The sequence below is a fragment of the Cheilinus undulatus genome, linkage group 16, assembly GCF_018320785.1.
Source record: "Cheilinus undulatus linkage group 16, ASM1832078v1, whole genome shotgun sequence".
NCBI classification, from domain to species: Eukaryota; Metazoa; Chordata; class Actinopteri; order Labriformes; family Labridae; genus Cheilinus; species Cheilinus undulatus.
This window is the reverse complement of record NC_054880.1, coordinates 518,616-537,569: the sequence shown is the minus strand read 5'-3', so window position 1 is coordinate 537,569 and position 18,954 is coordinate 518,616. Positions and strand designations below refer to the sequence as shown.

Genomic DNA, 18,954 nt, shown 5'->3' with positions numbered 1-18,954 from the left:
TTGATGATCATCTCTGTCTATATGGTAACCATTATTGATTACTGATGATCATCTCTGTCTGTATGGTAACCATTACTGATTATTGATGATCATCTCTGTCTGTATGGTAACCATTATTGATTATTGATGATCATCTCTGTCTGTATGATAACCATTATTGATTATTGATGATCATCTCTGTCTGTATGGTAACCATTATTGATTATTGATGATCATCTCTGTCTGTATGGTAACCATTATTGATTATTGATGATCATCTCTGTCTGTATGGTAACCATTATTGATTATTGATGATCATCTCTGTCTGTATGGTAACCATTATTGATTATTGATGATCATCTCTGTCTGTATGATAACCATTATTGATTATTGATGATCATCTCTGTCTGTATGGTAACCATTATTGATTATTGATGATCATCTCTGTCTGTATGATAACCATTATTGATTATTGATGAACATCTCTGTCTGTATGGTAACCATTATTGATTATTGATGATCATCTCTGTCTATATGGTAACCATTATTGATTACTGATGATCATCTCTGTCTGTATGGTAACCATTATTGATTATTGATGATCATCTCTGTCTGTATGGTAACCATTATTGATTATTGATGATCATCTCTGTCTGTATGGTAACCATTATTGATTATTGATGATCATCTCTGTCTATATGGTAACCATTATTGATTATTGATGATCATCTCTGTCTCTCAGTCATCTGGCTCCTCTGTTCGATAACCCAAAGTTGGACCGGGAGCTTCGATCAATGCTCAGAGAGAGATTCCCTGAGTTCTGCAGCTCTCCGTCGCCCCCTACTGAAGGTAGTAGTAGTGATCCAGCCTGTGTCTCTAAATGAACACTCGGTGGCGCTCTAACATCAAACTTTAAGATTTAAATGTTCTCCTGTGTTCTGCAGTAAAAATGGAGGAGGCTGTTTCAATGGAGATGGAGAACCACATGCTGGAGAAGGATGAAGGCTGCTACGACCCCACGGAGGCGGCCTTCAGCGATGACGAGGAGGAGGTCAACAACAAAGGTGCTATTTAGATCTAGCCAATGATTAGACATGCTTTATTTTTAATGTAAATAACCTGCTACCTGTCGACCAATCACTGAGCAGGAAAGAAGAGGGAGTTCAGGTTCCATCCAATCAAAGAGGCCGTGATCGAGGAGCCTGCTGACATCACACCATGGCTCAACCAATTAGACGACACCATGAAGGAGAAAGTTCAGCAGCTGCAGAAAACCAGGTGATAGTCCACGGACAGTCCTCCTTAAGGTCCTCAGATACAGAGGGATGAGGTCAGGTCTGCTGGACTTACAGGTTTCATAGCCATGATGCTGGCTCTGTGTTCCCTGATTCCGTTACCATGGTGACCAAGTCTGAAGTCACCACCTGACCCAGACCAGTTTATGGTTAGAGGTGAAATCATGGTAGAAACTTCTGGAACCATAAAGTAGTGTTAACATCACAGAATGAAGCCGTCCAGACACAGTGAGTCTGAATCAAAGAAGGGTTAGAGGATGGAGCACACCGATGTCCAACAAGCAGATATTTACAGATTCATTTTAGCTGATACTGATATCGACTTTTAAAAAAGGTTTGACAAATAATTTCAGTCCTTTTGGACACTTTAAGGTTTAAGGATGACCAAAGAAACAAACTGTAGTCCTTCAAAAACACATTAAAGTTTAAAGAATGAGGATGAATAAAGATCAAGACCTCACCTAAGTCTGTTGGGTCGACTAAAACTCACTAATTTATTATCATGTGTGGACAAAATTTACGGTTGATCTCCGCTGAAAAACACAGCCAAAAAATCAGCAGAAATGTTGATTTCTGCTGATACCAGACCGGTGATATGGTGCATCCCTACTAGTGACGTAACATTCTTTTTTCATTTGTGCGGTACCTGATGCAGGTGTTGAGAAAAAAAATGTTACATTAATGCTGTTCTGTTCAATGATCTTTTTAGATCAGGACACAAAAACAATAAGAGGAAATACCAACCATGTTTTATTTTTTAATTTCATTTTTGAAAATGATAAAAAGAAAAACAGAGAAACAGAAAGCTAGGATGGAGGTTTCTCATCTCTATTGGCCATAGCATACACTGATCCTCAGAGCTTTGTCAGGGCGGTTTAACTGACGACAGACTGCACATGTAGAGCTCGTTCATGGTGAATAACAGTAATGGTGACTTTTCTCTGCAGTGACACAGAGACTCAGTGTGAGGTGATGCAGGAAATCGTGGATCTGATCTTAGAGGTGAGTTCTATTCTAGTCTATTAAACATGTCCTAACGCCTCACATCAGAGGCTCCCTGATGTTTAAATATTCCCTCCTCTGCTCTGACACTACCGCTGATTCCTCTCTCCTCGTTCACGTCTACACCTGACACACCTATAGTTGCTCTGGCATCAGCCAGGCGCCAGTGATTTGGGTTCTCCTAAGCTCATATCTCTGCCTGTTTTGTTCTAGGAGGACTTTGACACGGAGCAGATGTCGTCTCTGGCCTCCTGCCTGGCTGAGCTGTTCAAGGATCACTTCAGAGGAGACGTGCTGCCTGAGGAGATCACTGAGGAGTGAGACGCCCGTTTAAACACCATCATACGTCACCAACACAGAGCTAGTCTGGCCTGGTTTAGATGTTCGTCTCTCTCTGATCCGTCAGGTCTCTGGAGGACTCAGTGTGCAGACCCGTGTGTCTGATCTTCAGGAACCTGGTCACCATGCAGGAGGATAACTCGGGTTTCTCCGTGCTGCTGGACATGCTGGCCGAGTTTTACCAGAAACAACCAAAGATCGGATACCACCTGCTCTACTACCTGAAGGCCAGGTGAGATGACAGGATGTCACAGCTCCTGAGGAGGTCAATTATATATGAGAGGACCTGCTGGTCACCCAACAGGCAGAAAATCAGCTGATTCAGGTCAGAGGTCATCCTGTAGTACCTTTATTCCTGTCTCTACATCCATGAAGAATCCCCCTAGGGGTGTTTTCTTGACTAATAACATTATAATGTAGGATGACAGCCTCTAGATGTTCCCACAGGTTTATAAAACTAAAGAGTGGTGTATTTGACTAATTTACAGAAAAATCCAATGTATGAATAAAAAAAAAGAGATTTTTGCTCATTTGAATAACTTTATAACAGTTTTACTATACTTGTGTGGTTATGCCAGTTTTTATTTTTACTGCTAGGCTTATTTCTGCTTAAACTATTCAAAAATGTAAATACTTGTGGTGGTGTAGGTTTAAAAGTGGATTATACAGAAAAATAAGTGGAATAAATATGTGATTTTAGTCAGTGTTACAAAAGTAGAACAGTTTTATCAAACTTAAATGGCATAAATGAGTTTTTATTTACTATGAGTCTGCTAAAATCCTCTAAGTTGTTGAATATGTGTGATAATTATGGGTGTTTTGTTTGTATATAAGATAAAAAATGGGGGTTCCACCGTGCCATATCGACTATTTCCTCTAAAAAAAACTAAAGACAACCTCAACAACTCTCTGACCCTGTCCTAACTTTTATGGAAAAGCAGCTTTTTGATTCATCTCTGAGTTGTCATAATGATCCTCTAACATAATTATGAGTATATAATATTTTTTATGTATATAATTAGAATTATACAAATACTTATTATATATAACACTCTCTAAAAGTTGATGTTCTTCCCTCTCTTTCAGAGTTCAGAACTTTGATTTCTAGCCATTGTGTTTCTCGCTGCAACTGTTTTACCTGATTTCATTTTATCTACCTTGTCACTGATGAGATTGTTGTTCACAGTGATTGTTCTATACACTGTACTTGTTTTATTGTGCTGTGGTTTTAATGTGTCTGTAATCTCGACGGCATTGGAAATGAGGGAAACCTCAATGTCCTTTCGAGAATAAATAAAGGTTTGAATATATATATATATATATATATATATATATATATATATACACATATATGTATGTATGTATATATGGTTAAAGGACCATATATGGTGGAAGAGTGGCAGGAGTGAAGTCACAGTGCTTCAGAAAAGCTCTAGGCGTTTCCATGGACTGGTCCATAAAGGGTTAATGGGCGTGTCTGTGTCTGCAGTAAAGCGGCCAACGGTAAGATGATGCTGTATGAGTCGTTCGCTCAGGCCACCGCCCTCGGCGACCTTCACACCTGTCTGATGATGGACATGAAGGCGTGCCAGGAGGACGACGTCCGGCTGCTGTGCTACCTCACCCCCTCCATCTACACTGAGGTAGGCTGACTCACCCACTCAGGTAACCCTCACCCACTCAGGTAACCCTCACCCACTCAGGTAACCCTCACCCCTCCATCCACACTGAGGTAGGCTGACTCACCCACTCAGGTAACCCTCACCCACTCAGGTAACCCTCACCCCTCCATCCACACTGAGGTAGGCTGACTCACCCACTCAGGTAACCCTCACCCACTCAGGTAACCCTCACCCACTCAGGTAACCCTCACCCCTCCATCCACACTGAGGTAGGCTGACTCACCCACTCAGGTAACCCTCACCCACTCAGGTAACCCTCACCCCTCCATCCACACTGAGGTAGGCTGACTCACCCACTCAGGTAACCCTCACCCACTCAGGTAACCCTCACCCCTCCATCCACACTGAGGTAGGCTGACTCACCCACTCAGGTGAACTCCGGTGAACTCTGGGTCTGCTCTCCTCTCATTGGTTGTCTTTTAGTTTCCAGATGAGACGCTACGGAGCGGCGAGCTGCTGAACATGATCGTAGCCGTCATCGACTCCACACAGGTAACAACAAAACTCACCTGATCACCGGGGATGATCCCATAGTGTTTCCATAGCGACAGAGAAAAGTCAAACTGATGTCTGAAGTCCCCAGTCTGCTCTAGACCCCTGACTGGGACCACAGACGGTCTAAAACCACTCTGTGGCGTTGGGATCTTTGGTCTGACCAGAACTGGAGGCTTCATCCACATTAGTCTGACTGGAATCAGACCAGAGTCCTCTAACAGGCCTGGATAATGGGGTGGGGTGCAACGGTTCAGTTCGTACCATGGAGTTTGGGGTCATGCTTCAGTTCAGAAGGGTTAATCTTTACCACCTGGTTAAAACAGGGTTGCCAGATCCTAAAAGTTATCAGCACATCCTCTTGTAGGCTACCTAGTTTTCTCTAAGGTCGGATGGTCTCATTGTTTATTCCTATTACAGCCTGTTCTGCTTCTTCAGTCACAGCTAGGCTAGGATCTCTCCATAATTCCTCATTTTTAATCAGGATTTTCCTTATTTTTAACTATATTTTTTTTTAATTTAAAACCATGCTATTTCCTTATTTTTAACTCTGATTTTTTCTTATCTTAAACCATGATTTTTTTCTTATTTTTAAATATGATTTTTTTCTTATTTTTAACTATGATTTTTCCTACAGTACAGCAAAACTGAATCTGATGTGTTCTTATGCCCCTTATTTCTTGTATGTGTAGAGTTTAAAAATGCATTCATCTAACCTGTCATCATTCTCTGGATTTTCCATGATAACCTGGACTCATGACTGTTTGTGTTTGCAGCTGCAGGAGCTGATGTGTCATGTGATGATGGGAAACCTGGTCATGTTCAGGAAGGACTCAGTGCTCAACATCCTCAGTGAGTCCACAAACAGAGACAGTACAGTACCTTTAAGAAGTGTCATTAGAAATGTAGACTAACACATGGTGGCTCCACATGTTTAAACTACCGTATTACAGCTAGTAGCCCTGCTGGCTCCACATGTTTAATCTACCGTATTACAGCTAGTAGCCCTGCTGGCTCCACATGTTTAAACTACCGTATTACAGCTAGTAGCCCTGCTGGCTCCACATGTTTAAACTACCGTATTACAGCTAGTAGCCGTGTTGGCTCCACATGTTTAAACTACCGTATTACAGCTAGTAGCCCTGCTGGCTCCACATGTTTAAACTACCGTATTACAGCTAGTAGCCGTGTTGGCTCCACATGTTTAAACTACCGTATTACAGCTAGTAGCCCTGCTGGCTCCACATGTTTAAACTACCGTATTACAGCTAGTAGCCCTGCTGGCTCCACATGTTTAAACTACCGTATTACAGCTAGTAGCCCTGCTGGCTCCACATGTTTAAACTACCGTATTACAGCTAGTAGCCCTGCTGGCTCCACATGTTTAAACTACCGTATTACAGCTAGTAGCCGTGTTGGCTCCACATGTTTAAACTACCGTATTACAGCTAGTAGCCCTGCTGGCTCCACATGTTTAAACTACCGTGCAGCTAGTAGCCGTGTTGGCTCCACATGTTTAAACTACCGTATTACAGCTAGTAGCCCTGCTGGCTCCACATGTTTAAACTACCGTATTACAGCTAGTAGCCCTGTTGGCTCCACATGGTTAAACTACCGTATTACAGCTAGTAGCCCAGCTGGCTCCACATGGTTAAACTACCATATTACAGCTAGTAGCCCTGCTGGCTCCACATGGTTAAACTACCGTATTACAGCTAGTAGCCCTGCTGGCTCCACATGTTTAAACTACCGTATTACAGCTAGTAGCCCTGCTGGCTCCACATGGTTAAACTACCGTATTACAGCTAGTAGCCCTGCTGGCTCCACATGTTTAAACTACCGTATTACAGCTAGTAGCCGTGTTGGCTCCACATGTTTAAACTACCGTATTACATCTAGTAGCCCTGTTGGCTCCACATGGTTAAACTACCGTATTACAGCTAGTAGCCGTGTTGGCTCCACATGTTTAAACTACCGTATTACAGCTAGTAGCCCTGCTGGCTCCACATGGTTAAACTACCGTATTACAGCTAATAGCCGTGTTGGCTCCACATTGTGCCCATATATTACAGACTTTGCGGTAACATGTTAGTCCATGTTCTGTTCTTTCCACAGTTCAGTCTCTGGACTGGGAGACGTTTGAGCAGTACAGCACATGGCAGCTCTTCCTGGCTCACAGCATCCCTCTGGAGACCATCATCCCCATCCTACAGCACCTCAAGTACAAAGGTTATAGACCCAGCCAATCAGATAGCTACTGAGAGAACCAGCCAATCAGAGGGCTGATTAGATCCTCTGTCTGATGATATTGTCTCTGTTCCAGAACACCCTGAGGCCTTATCCTGTCTGATGCTCCAGCTCCGCAGAGAGAAGTACGCTCACTCACTGTTCATGCTAGCTTCTCAGTGAGAACTTTGTTTACATACAGAAACTATGGCTAGCTTTGTTTTCTTCAGGTGTTCATGTTTGTTAATTAGTACTGATAGATGTTTGTCTGTCTCAGGCCCAGTGAGGAGATGGTGAAGATGGTCCTGAGTCGACCGTGTCATCCTGACGATCAGTTCACCACCAGCATCCTGAGGCACTGGGCCTCAAAATATGACGACACGTTGGGAGAGCACATCAAGGCCCAGCTGATCAAGAACAACAACCAGCCCCGCAAGAGACAGAGGTGAGACCTTTAAAGGACAACAGCTAAATAACCAACAAGTGAATAAACAACAGCTAAATAACCAACAACTGAATAAACAACAGCTAAATAACCAACAACTGAATAAACAACAGCTAAATAACCAACAAGTGAATAAACAACAGCTAAATAACCAACAAGTGAATAAACAACAGCTAAATAACCAACAAGTGAATAAACAACAGCTAAATAACCAACAACTGAATAAACAACAGCTAAATATACAACAAGTGAATAAACAACAGCTAAATAACCAACAACTGAATAAAGAACCAACAAGTGAATAAACAACAGCTAAATAACCAACAACTGAATAAACAACAGCTAAATAACCAACAACTGAATAAACAACAGCTAAATAACCAACAACTGAATAAACAACAGCTAAATAACCAACAACTGAATAAACAACAGCTAAATAACCAACAAGTGAATAAACAACAGCTAAATAACCAACAACTGAATAAACAACAGCTAAATAACCAACAACTGAATAAACAACAGCTAAATAACCAACAACTGAATAAACAACAGCTAAATAACCAACAGCTGAATAAACAACAGCTAAATAACCAACAACTGAATAATCAACAGCTAAATAACCAACAACTGAATAAACAACAGCTAAATAACCAACAGCTGAATAAACAACAGCTAAATAACCAACAGCTGAATAAAACAACAGCTAAATAACCAACAACTGAATAAACAACAGCTAAATAACCAACAACTGAATAAACAACAGCTAAATAACCAACAAGTGAATAAACAACAGCTAAATAACCAACAAGTGAATAAACAACAGCTAAATAACCAACAACTGAATAAACAACAGCTAAATAACCAACAAGTGAATAAACAACAGCTAAATAACCAACAACTGAATAAACAACAGCTAAATAACCAACAAGTGAATAAACAACAGCTAAATAACCAACAACTGAATAAACAACAGCTAAATAACCAACAAGTGAATAAACAACAGCTAAATAACCAACAAGTGAATAAACAACAGCTAAATAACCAACAAGTGAATAAACAACAGCTAAATAACCAACAAGTGAATAAACAACAGCTAAATAACCAACAACTGAATAAACAACAGCTAAATAACCAACAACTGAATAAACAACAGCTAAATAACCAACAAGTGAATAAACAACAGCTAAATAACCAACAAGTGAATAAACAACAGCTAAATAACCAACAACTGAATAAACAACAGCTAAATAACCAACAAGTGAATAAACAACAGCTAAATAACCAACAAGTGAATAAACAACAGCTAAATAACCAACAAGTGAATAAACAACAGCTAAATAACCAACAACTGAATAAACAACAGCTAAATAACCAACAACTGAATAAACAACAGCTAAATAACCAACAAGTGAATAAACAACAGCTAAATAACCAACAACTGAATAAACAACAGCTAAATAACCAACAAGTGAATAAACAACAGCTAAATAACCAACAACTGAATAAACAACAGCTAAATAACCAACAACTGAATAAACAACAGCTAAATAACCAACAACTGAATAAACAACAGCTAAATAACCAACAACTGAATAAACAACAGCTAAATAACCAACAACTGAATAAACAACAGCTAAATAACCAACAAGTGAATAAACAACAGCTAAATAACCAACAAGTGAATAAACAACAGCTAAATAACCAACAAGTGAATAAACAACAGCTAAATAACCAACAAGTGAATAAACAACAGCTAAATAACCAACAACTGAATAAACAACAGCTAAATAACCAACAAGTGAATAAACAACAGCTAAATAACCAACAAGTGAATAAACAACAGCTAAATAACCAACAAGTGAATAAACAACAGCTAAATAACCAACAAGTGAATAAACAACAGCTAAATAACCAACAAGTGAATAAACAACAGCTAAATAACCAACAACTGAATAAACAACAGCTAAATAACCAACAACTGAATAAACAACAGCTAAATAACCAACAAGTGAATAAACAACAGCTAAATAACCAACAAGTGAATAAACAACAGCTAAATAACCAACAACTGAATAAACAACAGCTAAATAACCAACAGCTGAATAAACAACAGCTAAATAACCAACAACTGAATAAACAACAGCTAAATAACCAACAACTGAATAAACAACAGCTAAATAACCAACAAGTGAATAAACAACAGCTAAATAACCAACAACTGAATAAACAACAGCTAAATAACCAACAAGTGAATAAACAACAGCTAAATAACCAACAACTGAATAAACAACAGCTAAATAACCAACAAGTGAATAAACAACAGCTAAATAACCAACAAGTGAATAAACAACAGCTAAATAACCAACAAGTGAATAAACAACAGCTAAATAACCAACAAGTGAATAAACAACAGCTAAATAACCAACAAGTGAATAAACAACAGCTAAATAACCAACAAGTGAATAAACAACAGCTAAATAACCAACAGCTAAATAACCAACAACTGAATAAACAGCTAAATAACCAACAACTGAATAAACAACAGCTAAATAACCAACAACTGAATAAACAACAGCTAAATAACCAACAACTGAATAAACAACAGCTAAATATACAACAAGTGAATAAACAACAGCTAAATAACCAACAACTGAATAAACAACAGCTAAATATACAACAAGTGAATAAACAACAGCTCAATAACCAACAGCTAAATAACCAACAACTGAATAAACAACAGCTAAATAAACAACAACTGAATAAACAACAGCTAAATATACAACAAGTGAATAAACAACAGCTAAATAACCAACAACTGAATAAACAACAGCTAAATAACCAACAACTGAATAAACAACAGCTAAATATACAACAACTGAATAAACAACAGCTAAATAACCAACAGCTAAATAACCAACAACTGAATAAACAACAGCTAAATAACCAACAACTGAATAAACAACAGCTAAATAACCAACAACTGAATAAACAACAGCTAAATAACCAACAACTGAATAAACAACAGCTAAATAACCAACAACTGAATAAACAACAGCTAAATAACCAACAAGTGAATAAACAACAGCTAAATAACCAACAACTGAATAAACAACAGCTAAATAACCAACAACTGAATAAACAACAGCTAAATATACAACAAGTGAATAAACAACAGCTAAATAACCAACAGCTAAATAACCAACAACTGAATAAACAACAACTAAATAACCAACAACTGAATAAACAACAGCTAAATAACCAACAACTGAATAAACAACAGCTAAATAACCAACAAGTGAATAAACAACAGCTAAATAACCAACAACTGAATAAACAACAGCTAAATATACAATAAGTGAATAAACAACAGCTAAATAACCAACAGCTAAATAACCAACAACTGAATAAACAACAGCTAAACAAACAACAACTGAATAAACAACAGCTAAATAACCAACAGCTAAATAACCAACAACTGAATAAACAACAGCTAAATAACCAACAACTGAATAAACAACAGCTAAATAACCAACAACTGAATAAACAACAGCTAAATAACCAACAGCTGAATAAAGAACAGCTAAATAACCAACAGCTGAATAAACAACAGCTAAATAACCAACAAGTGAATAAACAACAGCTAAATAACCAACAAGTGAATAAACAACAGCTAAATAACCAACAGCTGAATAAACAACAGCTAAATATACAACAGCTGAATAAACAACAGCTAAATAACCAACAACTGAATAAACAACAGCTAAATAACCAACAAGTGAATAAACAACAGCTAAATAACCAACAAGTGAATAAACAACAGCTAAATAACCAACAACTGAATAAACAACAGCTAAATAACCAACAAGTGAATAAACAACAGCTAAATAACCAACAAGTGAATAAACAACAGCTAAATAACCAACAGCTGAATAAACAACAGCTAAATAACCAACAAGTGAATAAACAACAGCTAAATAACCAACAACTGAATAAACAACAGCTAAATAACCAACAACTGAATAAACAACAGCTAAATAACCAACAACTGAATAAACAACAGCTAAATATACAACAAGTGAATAAACAACAGCTAAATAACCAACAAGTGAATAAACAACAGCTAAATAACCAACAACTGAATAAACAACAGCTAAATAACCAACAAGTGAATAAACAACAGCTAAATAACCAACAAGTGAATAAACAACAGCTAAATAACCAACAACTGAATAAACAACAGCTAAATAACCAACAAGTGAATAAACAACAGCTAAATAACCAACAAGTGAATAAACAACAGCTAAATAACCAACAACTGAATAAACAACAGCTAAATAACCAACAAGTGAATAAACAACAGCTAAATAACCAACAAGTGAATAAACAACAGCTAAATAACCAACAACTGAATAAACAACAGCTAAATAACCAACAAGTGAATAAACAACAGCTAAATAACCAACAACTGAATAAACAACAGCTAAATAACCAACAAGTGAATAAACAACAGCTAAATAACCAACAACTGAATAAACAACAGCTAAATAACCAACAACTGAATAAACAACAGCTAAATAACCAACAACTGAATAAACAACAGCTAAATAACCAACAACTGAATAAACAACAGCTAAATAACCAACAAGTGAATAAACAACAGCTAAATAACCAACAACTGAATAAACAACAGCTAAATAACCAACAACTGAATAAACAACAGCTAAATAACCAACAAGTGAATAAACAACAGCTAAATAACCAACAACTGAATAAACAACAGCTAAATAACCAACAACTGAATAAACAACAGCTAAATATACAACAAGTGAATAAACAACAGCTAAATAACCAACAGCTAAATAACCAACAACTGAATAAACAACAGCTAAATAACCAACAACTGAATAAACAACAGCTAAATAACCAACAAGTGAATAAACAACAGCTAAATAACCAACAAGTGAATAAACAACAGCTAAATAACCAACAAGTGAATAAACAACAGCTAAATAACCAACAACTGAATAAACAACAGCTAAATATACAACAAGTGAATAAACAACAGCTCAATAACCAACAGCTAAATAACCAACAACTGAATAAACAACAGCTAAATAAACAACAACTGAATAAACAACAGCTAAATATACAACAAGTGAATAAACAACAGCTAAATAACCAACAAGTGAATAAACAACAGCTAAATAACCAACAACTGAATAAACAACAGCTAAATAACCAACAACTGAATAAACAACAGCTAAATAACCAACAACTGAATAAACAACAGCTAAATAACCAACAAGTGAATAAACAACAGCTAAATAACCAACAAGTGAATAAACAACAGCTAAATAACCAACAACTGAATAAACAACAGCTAAATAACCAACAAGTGAATAAACAACAGCTAAATAACCAACAACTGAATAAACAACAGCTAAATAACCAACAAGTGAATAAACAACAGCTAAATAACCAACAACTGAATAAACAACAGCTAAATATACAACAAGTGAATAAACAACAGCTAAATAACCAACAACTAAATAACCAACAACTGAATAAACAACAGCTAAACAAACAACAACTGAATAAACAACAGCTAAATAACCAACAGCTAAATAACCAACAACTGAATAAACAACAGCTAAATAACCAACAACTGAATAAACAACAGCTAAATAACCAACAACTGAATAAACAACAGCTAAATAACCAACAAGTGAATAAACAACAGCTAAATAACCAACAGCTGAATAAACAACAGCTAAATAACCAACAGCTGAATAAACAACAGCTAAATAACCAACAACTGAATAAACAACAGCTAAATAACCAACAACTGAATAAACAACAGCTAAATAACCAACAGCTGAATAAACAACAGCTAAATATACAACAGCTGAATAAACAACAGCTAAATAACCAACAAGTGAATAAACAACAGCTAAATAACCAACAAGTGAATAAACAACAGCTAAATAACCAACAAGTGAATAAACAACAGCTAAATAACCAACAAGTGAATAAACAACAGCTAAATAACCAACAAGTGAATAAACAACAGCTAAATAACCAACAAGTGAATAAACAACAGCTAAATAACCAACAAGTGAATAAACAACAGCTAAATAACCAACAACTGACTAAACAACAGCTAAATAACCAACAACTGAATAAACAACAGCTAAATAACCAACAACTGAATAAACAACAGCTAAATAACCAACAACTGAATAAACAACAGCTAAATAACCAACAACTGAATAAACAACAGCTAAATAACCAACAACTGAATAAACAACAGCTAAATAACCAACAACTGAATAAACAACAGCTAAATAACCAACAACTGAATAAACAACAGCTAAATAACCAACAACTGAATAAACAACAGCTAAATAACCAACAACTGAATAAACAACAGCTAAATAACCAACAAGTGAATAAACAACAGCTAAATAACCAACAACTGAATAAACAACAGCTAAATAACCAACAAGTGAATAAACAACAGCTAAATAACCAACAAGTGAATAAACAACAGCTAAATAACCAACAAGTGAATAAACAACAGCTAAATAACCAACAAGTGAATAAACAACAGCTAAATAACCAACAAGTGAATAAACAACAGCTAAATAACCAACAACTGAATAAACAACAGCTAAATAACCAACAACTGAATAAACAACAGCTAAATAACCAACAACTGAATAAACAACAGCTAAATAACCAACAAGTGAATAAACAACAGCTAAATAACCAACAAGTGAATAAACAACAGCTAAATAACCAACAACTGAATAAACAACAGCTAAATAACCAACAACTGAATAAACAACAGCTAAATAACCAACAACTGAATAAACAACAGCTAAATAACCAACAAGTGAATAAACAACAGCTAAATAACCAACAAGTGAATAAACAACAGCTAAATAACCAACAACTGAATAAACAACAGCTAAATAACCAACAACTGAATAAACAACAGCTAAATAACCAACAAGTGAATAAACAACAGCTAAATAACCAACAAGTGAATAAACAACAGCTAAATAACCAACAACTGAATAAACAACAGCTAAATAACCAACAACTGAATAAACAACAGCTAAATAACCAACAAGTGAATAAACAACAGCTAAATAACCAACAAGTGAATAAACAACAGCTAAATAACCAACAACTGAATAAACAACAGCTAAATAACCAACAGCTAAATAACCAACAAGTGAATAAACAACAGCTAAATAACCAACAACTGAATAAACAACAGCTAAATAACCAACAAGTGAATAAACAACAGCTAAATAACCAACAAGTGAATAAACAACAGCTAAATAACCAACAAGTGAATAAACAACAGCTAAATAACCAACAAGTGAATAAACAACAGCTAAATAACCAACAAGTGAATAAACAACAGCTAAATAACCAACAAGTGAATAAACAACAGCTAAATAACCAACAACTGAATAAACAACAGCTAAATAACCAACAAGTGAATAAACAACAGCTAAATAACCAACAAGTGAATAAACAACAGCTAAATAACCAACAAGTGAATAAACAACAGCTAAATAACCAACAAGTGAATAAACAACAGCTAAATAACCAACAAGTGAATAAACAACAGCTAAATAACCAACAAGTGAATAAACAACAGCTAAATAACCAACAAGTGAATAAACAACAGCTAAATAACCAACAAGTGAATAAACAACAGCTAAATAACCAACAAGTGAATAAACAACAGCTAAATAACCAACAAGTGAATAAACAACAGCTAAATAACCAACAACTGAATAAACAACAGCTAAATATACAACAACCATAGGGAACCATGACAGCTACATAAACAACAACCATAGGGAACCATAGGCCTGTACGACGAAACTGGATTTTCTCTTATCCAGATAACTTCAGGATTAACCCTGGATTTTCTGTACAATGAAGCTGATTCACTTCTTACCGGGATAAATCACCGCGGTAACTTATGCTGAATGGCTAACCTGCTCAGGAGTAAGTTATGTTCTGGATAAGAGATCAGCGAGCATAAAAGCACCGCCTCCTGACCAATCAGTTCTCTTGGAAAATGGCCTGCCCATTCTTAGAAGATCCTGGTTGGTGCACAGAAAAAGAGAAGAGTGCTTAGGAGAGAAAGAATATTTAGGGATAGATGATTGATCATTCTGGTGATTTCATCCATACAGTAGAGACAGTGTGAAGAAATAAAGCCTTGTCACCCACCGCTATGTTTTTATATTTGATCTTCTGTTCCCAAGTCCTTTTTGCTCCACTAGGATTGCATCTGAAATAATGGGGTTAATAATAATGGTCACACATAATGTCCTTTGCACACTGGGTCCAATTATTTCGTGCGATTTTTTTCACACGTTCAAAAAGAAAGTCGAGCTCATGTAGTTCTAATCAAGGTTGCACACTGATGAAACACGGCGAAATTTTCGTCCGTCATTTCTTGTCGGAACAGGCTCGATTTTAGGCGAAATTTCGCATCAGTCCAAGTCATTTAAATGGGTGAGTGATGATTTAAAACAGTGTCCACTGCTTCCTCCTCGCTTGCTCACCCTCACTGGACCCCTCCTCCCTCTCTCTCGCCCTGAAACATCACTTTAAACACCAAAGTTTGCGCATTTATTATGTGGATATAAACCATGGAAGTATAACAGATGGGTGATCGATGATATAGATCAGCGCCCGTTGCTTTCTCTCTCTCTCATTCACCCCCACCCAACTCCCCCCTCTCTCCCACTCCGGAAACCTCACTTTAAACCCCAGAGTTTGCAGGTGTGTCATGTGGATATCAGCTATGGAAATATAACAGATAAAGAGGCTTCATTTGTAGCCTACTCACAGCTCATAACAGAGACCGACTTAAAAAGTTGCCCTCCATCTCTCCAACTTGTCTCTGCGCTCTGACGCATGGGCAGGAGCTGAATGGAGCTCTCTGTCAGGATGGATCCAGCGGGATTTTAAAGGAGTGACAGAGACGCAGGCTCACAGTACTAAACTATTCACCACCTTTTACGAACCCTCGGCGTCTCTGACCTCGGCGTTGGCGTGTTCTCTGACCTCGGCGTTGGCGTGTTCTCTGACATGCTCTGTGTCTGTGTTTCAGCCTGCGGAGCTCCAGCAGTAAACTGGCTCAGCTGACCCTGGAGCAGATCCTGGAGCACATGGACAACCTGAGACTGAGCCTGAGCAACACCAAGAACAACTGTGAGTAGGGGCGGGACCTGTCAGTATCCACCAATCAGGGTCAGACTCAGACTGGTTCAGTTAAAGGAGATGCTGTCAGTTATTCCTCCACAGTAAAACCAAGAAATGTTCCAGGAGGGTGAATCAGTCAGAGTCAGAGACATGACTGAACTCCCTGACTGGGTCCAGGTCCAGGTCCAGGTCCAGGCAGTAACAGTATCTGCTCTGATGAATGAGAACTTTCATGTTTGTGTTCCAGTCTTTACTCAGACGCCCATCCTTCAGGCTCTGCAGCACGTCCAGGCCAGCTGTGACGAAGCACACAAGATGAGGTACGCACCATTACACACCACATTACCTCCTTAATGACATCGCCAAGGTACTGATGACATCACTTCCTCTCTAGGTTCAGTGATCTCTTCGCCCTGGCCGAGGAGTACGAGGATTCTCAGGCCAAACCTCTAAAGTCTCGTCGTAAAGCTCCGGCCACCTCGCCACGCTCCAGGAAAGGAGCGGCCCCGCCCACCAATGAGGAGGAGAGCGCCTCCAGCAGCGCCTCGGTACGTTTCCTGTCACAGTAGGGCAGTCACCATGTAGAGGTGACACTAAGAAATGATTCTGGTTAATAACACACCTGTTCATTAAAACACAACAGAGAAATCTGACACGGGTCTGAGTTTAGGGATTTAAAGGAGCAGACAAACTCCTGCAGAGTCTCTGAGTTACAGTCTCAACCCTGGCCAAGTGTCCCAACACTGGTTAATGTTCGATTTACAGGAGGAAAAAAACTGAATCTGATAGGTCTGTTCATCACCTTCACACCTGTCCTAACGCAGAGTGTAATGGGGAACGACCCGAGCTTTGGTTGACCTTAAACTCCGCCCTGTTGTCTCTTAAAATTTTAAACTCCGCCCTGTTGTCTCTTGAAGTCTAAACTCCGCCCTGTTGTCTTTTGAAGTCTAAACTCCGCCCTGTTGTCTTTTGAAGTCTAAACTCCGCCCTGTTGTCTGTTAAAGTCTTAACGCCACCCAGTTGTCTGTTAAAGTCTAAACTCCGCCCTGTTGTCTGTTAAAGTCAAAACTCCGCCCTGTTGTCTGTTAAAGTCAAAACTCCGCCCTGTTGTCTCTTGTCTAAACTCCGCCCTGTTGTCTGTTAAAGTCAAAACTCCGCCCTGTTGTCTGTTAAAGTCAAAACTCCGCCCTGTTGTCTGTTAAAGTCTAAACTCCGCCCTGTTGTCTCTTAAAGTCTAAATTCCGCCCTGTTGTCTGTTAAAGTCTAAACTCCGCCCTGTTGTTTCTTTAAGTCTAAACTCCGCCCTGTTGTCTGTTAAAGTCTAAACTCCGCCCTGTTGTTTCTTTAAGTCTAAACTCCGCCCTGTTGTCTCTTGTTTAAACTCCGCCCTGTCATCTGTTGTCATTTAAACTCCCTCCTGTTGTCTGTTGTCGTTTAAACTCCGCCCTGTCGTCTGTTGTCGTTTAAACTCCGCCCTGTCGTCTGTTGTCGTTTAAACTCCGCCCTGTCGTCTGTTGTCGTTTAAACTCCCTCCTGTTGTCCGTTGTCGTTTAAACTCCGCCCTGTCGTCTGTTGTCGTTTAAACTCCCTCCTGTTGTCCGTTGTCGTTTAAACTCCGCCCTGTCGTCTGTTGTCGTTTAAACTCCCTCCTGTTGTCCGTTGTCGTTTAAACTCCGCCCTGTCGTCTGTTGTCGTTTAAACTCCGCCCCGTTGTCTGTTGTCGTTTAAACTCCGCCCTGTTGTCTGTTGTCGTTTAAACTCCGCCCTGTTGTCCGTTGTCGTTTAAACTCCGCCCTGTCGTCTGTTGTCGTTTAAACTCCGCCCTGTTGTCTGTTGTCGTTTAAACTCCGCCCTGTCGTCTGTTGTCGTTTAAACTCCGCCCTGTTGTCTCTTGAAGTCTAAACTCCCCCCGTCATCTGTTGTCGTTTAAACTCCGCCCTGTTGTCTGTTGTCGTTTAAACTCCGCCCTGTTGTCTGTTGTCGTTTAAACTCCGCCCTGTCGTCTGTTGTCGTTTAAACTCCGCCCTGTTGTCTCTTGAAGTCTAAACTCCCCCCGTCATCTGTTGTCGTTTAAACTCCGCCCTGTCGTCTGTTGTCGTTTAAACTCCGCCCTGTTGTCTCTTGAAGTCTAAACTCCCCCCGTCATCTGTTGTCGTTTAAACTCCGCCCTGTTGTCTGTTGTCGTTTAAACTCCGCCCTGTTGTCTGTTGTCGTTTAAACTCCGCCCTGTTGTCTCTTGTCTAAACTCCGCCCT

The 18,954-nt window shown here is 38.5% G+C and overlaps 1 protein-coding gene across 2 annotated transcripts in view; it reads left to right on the top strand.

Moving 5' to 3' along the window:
* The window catches only part of ints3 (integrator complex subunit 3), a 32,451-nt gene that overhangs the window by 12,276 nt on the left and 1,221 nt on the right, over nucleotides 1-18,954 (top strand). Inside the window, exons 13-27 of one of the 2 annotated variants that reach the window (XM_041809875.1) lie at nucleotides 722-828; nucleotides 924-1,043; nucleotides 1,128-1,257; nucleotides 2,222-2,276; nucleotides 2,490-2,593; nucleotides 2,683-2,847; nucleotides 4,105-4,258; nucleotides 4,721-4,789; nucleotides 5,566-5,641; nucleotides 6,905-7,018; nucleotides 7,113-7,161; nucleotides 7,293-7,460; nucleotides 16,609-16,709; nucleotides 16,948-17,020; nucleotides 17,095-17,248. In XM_041809875.1, the coding sequence (XP_041665809.1) occupies nucleotides 722-828; nucleotides 924-1,043; nucleotides 1,128-1,257; nucleotides 2,222-2,276; nucleotides 2,490-2,593; nucleotides 2,683-2,847; nucleotides 4,105-4,258; nucleotides 4,721-4,789; nucleotides 5,566-5,641; nucleotides 6,905-7,018; nucleotides 7,113-7,161; nucleotides 7,293-7,460; nucleotides 16,609-16,709; nucleotides 16,948-17,020; nucleotides 17,095-17,248 (1,639 nt within the window). Of the gene's footprint in view, nucleotides 1-721; nucleotides 832-923; nucleotides 1,044-1,127; nucleotides 1,258-2,221; nucleotides 2,277-2,489; nucleotides 2,594-2,682; nucleotides 2,848-4,104; nucleotides 4,259-4,720; nucleotides 4,790-5,565; nucleotides 5,642-6,904; nucleotides 7,019-7,112; nucleotides 7,162-7,292; nucleotides 7,461-16,608; nucleotides 16,710-16,947; nucleotides 17,021-17,094; nucleotides 17,249-18,954 lie in introns of both variants that reach the window. The other variant, XM_041809874.1, reaches the window with a different exon arrangement.